Source organism: Tauraco erythrolophus, chromosome 17 (assembly GCF_009769465.1).
Source record: "Tauraco erythrolophus isolate bTauEry1 chromosome 17, bTauEry1.pri, whole genome shotgun sequence".
Classification (NCBI taxonomy): Eukaryota; Metazoa; Chordata; class Aves; order Musophagiformes; family Musophagidae; genus Tauraco; species Tauraco erythrolophus.
The window spans coordinates 8,962,369-8,970,509 of NC_141481.1; the positions used below are offsets into that span (position 1 = coordinate 8,962,369).

General features: G+C 45.2%; 1 protein-coding gene across 1 annotated transcript; it reads left to right on the forward strand.

Annotated features, from left to right (window-relative positions):
* Positions 1-394: 394 nt before the first annotated feature.
* On the forward strand, positions 395-7,801 carry LOC104374926 (cytochrome P450 2K1). The gene is made up of 9 exons (XM_009981151.2): positions 395-592; positions 2,816-2,978; positions 3,172-3,321; positions 3,606-3,766; positions 5,015-5,188; positions 5,696-5,837; positions 6,390-6,577; positions 7,063-7,204; positions 7,614-7,801. Exons 1-9 carry the CDS (start codon positions 395-397, stop codon positions 7,799-7,801), a joined length of 1,506 nt encoding a protein of 501 aa, XP_009979453.2.
* Positions 7,802-8,141: the final 340 nt, after the last annotated feature.

An 8,141-nucleotide genomic window follows, 5' to 3' on the forward strand; every position in this document is an offset into this window, starting at 1 on the left:
TTTCCCTCCTGTGTCCTGTTTCCTCCATTGTTTACCAGTGGTCCAGCTGAGTCCTGAGACCTGGGACCATGACAGCAATCCAGCACCTTAATTCTGCCCCTGAAATCACAGAGACCACAACATGCCCAGAACACAGATTTTCACTGGAAAACAAACACCTTGCCCTAGTGTTGTAGAAGAAATAGGAGCTCCAGCTTAAGATAATCCAAGTTTCAGAATAAAATAGGGTGCTTTATTTGGCAGGGAAAAAAGTACATCTGGTTTAAATGGAAGTAAACAAGATCTCAGAGTCCTTTTCTCTGGGTAAAGCCACTTCCCCAGAAGGTGTGTTCAGGCAACGACAGAAGGGCTATAAAGGGACCCCAAGATGCTCATTGCCACACTTGACCCAGCCATGGCCATAGAGAGTTTGCTGCAATACATGGGCTCTGGCGCGCTGCTCTATTTGGCAGCAGGGCTGGTCACTCTCCTTTACTTTCTTACCACCTTGAAGAAGTCCGTTTGCAGGTTGCCTCCTGGGCCACGACCTCTTCCGCTCATCGGAAACTTGAATGTGGTGGACCTGAAAAAGCCATTCCAGTCGCTGACGGAGGTAGGATCCGAGCGAGCAGACAGGAGGAAAATGCGCAATTCCTGGAGCGAGAAATGCAACTAAGGACGTGGAGATGTGATTGTGTTTGCATTGTGTGGGTGAGATATTTGGTGTGTAGGCAGGCTGGCAGGGTGACTTCAGAGGTATACACACACACACATGTATTTATATATGTATAATATACACATTCCTTCCTTTACATTCCTTCCTTTATACACACAAAAGCGTAGACTCCCACACCTTCCAATTAGCTCCATGTTATTGGTATTTTGAGACCCTCAGAGGCTACAGGTAGAAGACTCGAGTTAGGCCTGTCTGCTGACAGATCAGGACCATTTGCCATCAAGAGGTGTCTCAAGGCAGACAGATCTCTGCCACTGAAGGTAGGTAGGAAGGAAGAAAAGGAGGAAGGTGGGAAGGAAGGGTATCATCCCCATAGCAGAGGAAACGGAATCATAGGAACATTTATTTCCAAATCTAATTATATCCCTGAAATGCCATGCTCAACTCTGTCTCCCCAACCCTTCCCTGGCACACACACCGGACAAGGTTATTTAAGACTTGATGTGTGGCTTTTTTATGTCTAGGTAAAAAATTGCTTTTTCTTAGGCAGCTCTATGGATACTTTTATTTCTAAAAGAGAAAAAAAAAGACTTCAATATTTAAAAGCCAGGTGCAATGTTTGTTTCAGGAAGTGTCTGCTGCGCTCCCGCAGGGAGGTGGGGACAATTCAATGTGAATTCAGGTTTCTTCTGGTTGCTGTAGAGAAGGTTGAGGTGCTGTGCATGACCTGTCACATACCCTGTGTGTGTGCTTACCGGACACTGCGACGGTGGGGGAAACCCAACCCCGGTGAAATCCTTCAGCCACCTGAAGAGCCGCAGTGAGGGGACAGTGCAGACACTGAAATTCTCCAGTTAGTCGTAGAAGAAGGGCATCCTGGGCTGCAAAAGTACAGAATTCCTATGGCAGTCACACAGCGTTCGTCTGCCTTCATTTAGGGTGCAGAGGATTGTGCAGAGCACAGTTTTGATGGGCTTCTGGTCCCAAGCTCCCATCTGATCACAGGCATGTTTGAGAATGCCGGCATGGACAAGCAACTATTTTTGGCAGTACTGAGGGATTTTATGATGCGACTGTCACGCGAAGGCACCAGGCTCATTTCCTATAATTTGCCAAGCAGCTTTCTTTAGGCTTTCAGGCCTGCCACATCCAGTACTTGTGTTGCTGGGAAAAAAACAGGGTTGATGCCAAGAAATACTAATGCAAAGAAATGACCAAAGGAAGGCTGGGAGGCGGCTGCAATTCCCTGCCCCTGGCTCTGCCACACACTCTGTGAGCTGCCGGGGAGGAAAGAACCAATGTTAATGTTATCTCCCAAGCCATCAAACCACCATTTGATGAAAACAAATTCAATTTGTCTAGTGTAATAACAGGAGCTGCTTCTAATCTGAAATTCAATTTTCAGTATGTATCTAATGCATAGCAAGTGGTAACCCAGGCACATCGGAAACAAGAAGACATTTGGAGCGGATGGCTTGCAGTGTGTTTGAACGAAGTCTAAAATACCGAGTGAATGATTAGATTGTCAAAGCCACCCTTCTGTGTAACAGATGATTCATATTTAATTTGCTATAGAAGCCTAGAGCTCTTGTGACATTATCTACAAGAACATGCTTCCTAGTTGGATTCAAGTTTCTGGTGGCCAGCAAATAATTTTGCGATGACTGCAACACTACCCACCTTGCCATAATTAGAGACAAGTGCTGTCCTGAAAGAAAGAGTTATTGTCTAGCTTTGTTTTTGTAGTGTTTGTGGCTTTAACCTCAAAGATGCGTGCACGCCCGCTTGCCTCGGGTCAACAGCGTTAAAATAAACAGGCCTGCTTGGTACAGCATTTTCTTCCCAGCCTCCAAATGGTGGTATCGCTGGAATATCGCTACGCTGGCCTGTTACTGCAGAACACCACAGGAATGCAATGGCTTTTTATTGCCTTCTCCTCTGATCAGAGCGGTGATAGCAGACACCTTGTTGTGCAAACAGGGTGCAAGCAGAGATGCTGGCAATCGATAGCTCTTGCTCATTAGTTGCTTTACAGCAGCACCTGGAGACTTCAGGCAGGGCTGGGAGGGTCCTTTCGGGCTAGAAACCACCTAGGGTGGCTAGTGCTAGTGTTTGGGTCCAGATCTGGTTTTGAATGAACATATTGATTCACCTTGCCAGCTGTCCAAGATATATGGCAACATCTTCACTGTGCATTTTGGACCCAGGAAAGCTGTGGTACTGGCTGGATACGAAACCATCAAGGATGCCCTTTTAAATCATGCCGAAGAGTTTGGAGAGAGAGCAGAAATACCCATATTTAGGAAAATGACACAAGGAAATGGTAAGTGACCTTTTGGTTCATTGGTTTTCGTAGTTGGTCTAGGTTTGTTGTATTCTTACAGCAGAGAGTATTGTCCTCTTACAGACTATTTGTCTGTACAATGGTGTATTGAGCAGCTTTCATCCCAGTGTGCAAAAAGGCCTTGCAAACGTTTAACCATGGGTAACATAAGGATGTTATACCTTTATTTTAGGCATAGCATTCAGCCATGGAGAGCTATGGAAAACTATGAGAAGATTCACCTTGTCCACACTGCGAGATTTTGGAATGGGAAAAAGGACCCTTGAGATCCGTATTCTGGAGGAAGTGAACTCCCTCATTAAATATTTTGAATCCTATCACGGTGAGTGTCAAGAATGTCAGCCAGAGACAGAAAACGTGTCTATCAGAACAATAAAGATTAATGAAAGTTTAACTTAGAGCAAATGGTATCTCACAGTTAAGGTTCAGCATATGCTGAAGCAGGTTATTGAACTGAGACCTTAAAATATTGACACTCAGTTCCCTGCTATGCATTCTGGGTGGTGAATGAGTTTTTCCTTTGGGAGCCCAGCTACATTTCCATAGGAATCCAGACTGAAACAGGCATAACCACATCGTCATTTGTTTTCATTGCTTGAAATACAGGGAAGCCATTTGATACGAAGATGATACTCAACAATGCTGTATCCAACGTCATCTGCTCTATATTGTTTGGAGAGAGGTTTGAATATGATGATCCTGTGTTTCTAACTTTGCTGAAGCTGTTAAATGAGAATACAAAGCTGTTGGGTTCCCCTATGGTGCTGGTAAGAGCTTGATTTTACGTTTTGGCTTTTAGCTTTTTTGAGGATATCCGAATGCCCATGTTTGTCCTCCTGCCCTCCCACATCTTGCTTCTTGAGGCAAGAACAAGTACCCTGTCAGCCACCCAGCCTGTACGGAACACATCTGCGGTTCTGTGTCCGCAACACAGATTCCCAGGCCCCTGTGCTTAGTCCGTGAAGCTTATTAGTAAAAGAAAAAAAACCAAAGTCTTTACAAAAGAAACCATTTTACCCTCTTTGAAGAGCAGAAGCACAACACATCTCTCGTATCAGAAACAGGCCCTGAAATGCCATCTTAAAGCTGCCTCCTTGTTTTACACCTTCAGTGACTGTCTTAGTTCTGCCTCTCCTAGAATCAGGTTTGACAAACTTCTTTTTCTTTCATTTTGGCTTCTGAAAGTGAATCTTAGCAAACTGACAGCTGATATAAGCCTTTTCCTTCCTGACGCAAAGCTTCGGCTTTGAATGCCAGTGGAGTTGTCTTTCCGAGCCGCACTGAGGTCTGTGGCTGGCTGTAACTCCAGGCTAGCTGAGCCCAAAAAGCACCACCTGAGCACAGGTCGGAGCTACACATGTGTACAGACACTTACCCAGGACGTGGCACCAGCTAACAGGTAACGATGGTATTTGTTTAATTGTCTGGCAGGGCAGCTAGTGGCCTCCTTGAAGCTGTGCACATGGGATGATGAGGGTGAGATTCCCCCCCTTTCTCCTGACAGCACCTATGTCCATATGACACACTACAATGCTGTGCTCAGTCCAGCTCCTAGGAACAGTAGTCGGGTTAGCTCAGTGCTGTGCCTAAGCTAATTGGCTTGAAAAATACCATGTTGACACAGCAATATTGTCTGTCTGTGGAGGTGGCCAAAGTCCCTTCTGCTGCTGTAGGATGTGACACACCTGAGGGCTTTCCCTGGAATAAGTACAATGCCCACATTCCCATCTTTTACATATGAGATCCTCTGTCCTACCACCTACACAGCAGGAAGCCCTGAAGGAAGATTAAGCAGATGAGTCTCCCAAAAGTCATGGCAAGGACTCGTGCAGAGGTAGAGCAGAGAGAACATGCTATTTCTGCAGCAATTCATAGCTGCTTGGGCTGTACAAGCTAATGTGGGGGAACTACGACCTGAAATATCAAGGCATGGGACAAGGGAACAGCGGTGTGATTTGAGATACTAGCGTGTGTTCAAAATGCGAATTAACAGTAAGACTTCTCCTGCTCTACAGTTATATAATTTCTACCCAACCCTTGGATTTCTTTCTGGAGCTTCCAAGACTGTGCTACGAAATGTCAGTGAACTGAACGCTTTTCTCCAGAAGCTCTTCCAGGAACACAAAGAAGAGTTTAATGAGAATAACTTAACAGGCTTTGTTGATGCCTTTCTGATGAAGCAACAACAGGTACTTTAAAGCTAAGTCTGAGTTTTTCTCTTCTCTTAGCTCTGACTTATCATTAGGACTGATCATCTGTCAGGGACTGGGACTGAGTAGAAATAGAACTGCAGTGAGCAGAATATATCGAAGCCCATACTCACAGTGAGCTGTGCTGTACTCTCTCCATAGCTCCACCAAAACTGCTGGTTAAAGGGATCTAGTTGTCAAGATGTCCTCAGCACATATAAGGAGGAAATCATCCCAAACCTTCCTGCAAGAATGGTACAGTGATGAACTTCATTGCAGTAACTAAATTGCAGCTAACCTAATATCTGGACCTGTGGATTGCAGATATGCCTGGGACCAGACAAATTCCATACAGCATAGGCCCTAACACTAAAATGCTACGCGTTTAGTTTCCCAGAGCATATAAAGTCACAAAAAGCTAAAACCCAGATAAAAACAGTAGCAGCACGGTCACGTACTGGTATCACTTGCTGTAGAACTTATGGCCATTACCTGTATGTTTTGAAGGAGTCAAAGAAATCCCACACTACGTTCAACAATGGAAACCTGTTATTTTCAACCCTGGACCTCTTTGCCGCTGGGACAGAGACTACTTCTACAACTGTGCGCTGGGGTCTTCTTCTGATGATGAAATACCCAGAAATTCAGAGTAAGGCTGAGAAATCCTCGTGTACAATATACTGTTGCAGGTTTAAGGCTTTGGTTGTGGAAGGGAGTGGAACTCATTCAGTCTTGTCTAGAATAATTATTCTGAGTGCTCAGAGAGAGATAACAGCCGTTGACTTTACAAAGGAATTTTATTCAGCTGGATTGCAATAAACCACCCCAGCCAAGTGGGAGAGGCTACGGGCCAGTCTGCAGGTACCGTAAAGCTCCCCCATCGTTATTTTCCTGCAGGCTATGGGCTTACGTCACTAAAGGTCTCCTCGGGAGCTGATTCTGATCTGGTTTCTGTCGAAGGCTATGGGATAACAAAGATGTGTGATCAGAATCAGGCATGGGGTGTACTGCAATGACTGTGTAAGCTCCCTTGGCTCAACAACAAACCTGAAAGAACCACGCCATGCCCTGATTGACCCACTTCTGCTCTTCCCAAATACCCCTGAAAGTTTTCCCTTTTCTTCATCTTGGCCAAACTGGAGGCCATTTCAGTTGCAAGATAAGAGGGTTATCAGCTTCTTAATACTTTCCTCCCTCCAAGGAAAGATTCAGGAAGAAATGAACCACGTCATTGAACCAGGAGAGCTGCCTAAGTTGGAGGACCGGAAAAAAATGCCTTACACAGATGCAGTGATACATGAAATACAAAGGTTTGCCAATATTGTCCCAATGAGTGTATCACGATCAACTCCTATGGATGTGAATTTCCGAGGCTATGTGATTCCTAAGGTGAGTTTAAGGCTAGCAGCTTACACAGCACAGATTCCTTACAGCAGACAAGAAGAAAAACATAAAAATCTAAAGATACGGTGACGTGTAGTTTAATCTATGATGTGATCCTTTGTCTTGGATCCAGGATAGCTTTTATAAACGTGCACTGGACTGTGGACTGTTACAGCTGTTTAAATCCAGCATAACCAGAGAGTTTAATTAAATCACACTGGTTTGAATCTCTTATGCCAAATGTCGAACCTCTAAGTCATCATCTTTCTTGAAAGATCTGACTCTGTAAGAAGGGAATGTTTTGTGGTCCAAAAAGAGAGCAGCAGCTACTGGTAACAGGCACAGCGGGGCGGGGAAGCATCCCTCAGTTCTCTTTGCCATGGCTCAGTCTTATTTGACTCTTTGCATTAAAGAAAAAGCAAGCAGCCTGCCTCGACTAAGAAAGTGATCTGCTCCAAACAGCTACCATGAGGTTTTTTGAACTCTTTCAGGGTACAGAGATTATTCCGCTGCTGACCTCTGCTCTGAATGACGAGTTACACTGGAAAACCCCGGATCAGTTCAACCCTTCCCACTTCCTGGATGCCGATGGGAACTTCATTAGGAGAGAGGCATTTATTCCATTCTCCATAGGTGAGAGGGGTAACGTGTGCACCACCTGGGGCTAGCCAAATAGCACAGTTCCCACTGATTCCAGGAAGGTATGAAAGTCAGGGACACAGAACATAGGGTAAGGGATTTCTGGTCATTTGTCCTGTCCACCATTGCTGTGGGTAACGACCACTTCCTTGGAAGATCTAGGAGACCCTGATTTACCTGTAGTCACTGAATGGTCTCACATACCTACAGGCTTCTGTATGGTTTGAGATCAAGTCAGTAGCATCTCTAATACATAGAAAGACAGAAGGAAAAATTTCCTACCTCAGCAGCCTGCTCTTATGGACTGTACATCCAGGTTAGAACGTCTCAGTTTAGAAGGTCTCAGACATCAACACTAACAGTTACTGTGCTGGTTACTTGCTTCTCTCCTTGTTGTTTTCAGGACGAAGGGCTTGCATTGGAGAAGGACTGGCCAAAATGGAGCTGTTCCTCTTCTTCGCAGGATTGCTCCGCAAATTTATTTTCCAGCCCGCTCCAGGAGTGGATAAGTCAGACCTAGATCTCACTGCTGATGTCGGCTTTACCTTGAACCCCATGCCTCACCTGGTTTGTGCTGTGCCCTGTGAATGATCAAACAACATGGAGTTAGTGTAGTGAACACTTCAAGCTTGAATGCAAGTCTAGTTACTGGGGAAAAAGGCTGTCTGCACCTGAGCTTTAGGGGAAGGAAGACGCTGGGCACTGCTATTTTTCTCTCATTTGTGCCATTCTTTGTAACAGCTCTTGTGGTGTCTGTATAATGCAAACCCTTCAGACACCCCTGAGTACTGCTCTCAGAAACAGTGTGATTTGTTCCTGGAACAGCACATCAGAGATGCAGTTTTCAGGGCTGTTTGAAACAATGAAATGGCTTCAAGCCACCTCTATGGATGTAACCCATCAGAGGCTCTTCCTGAGAGCCTCCATGGGG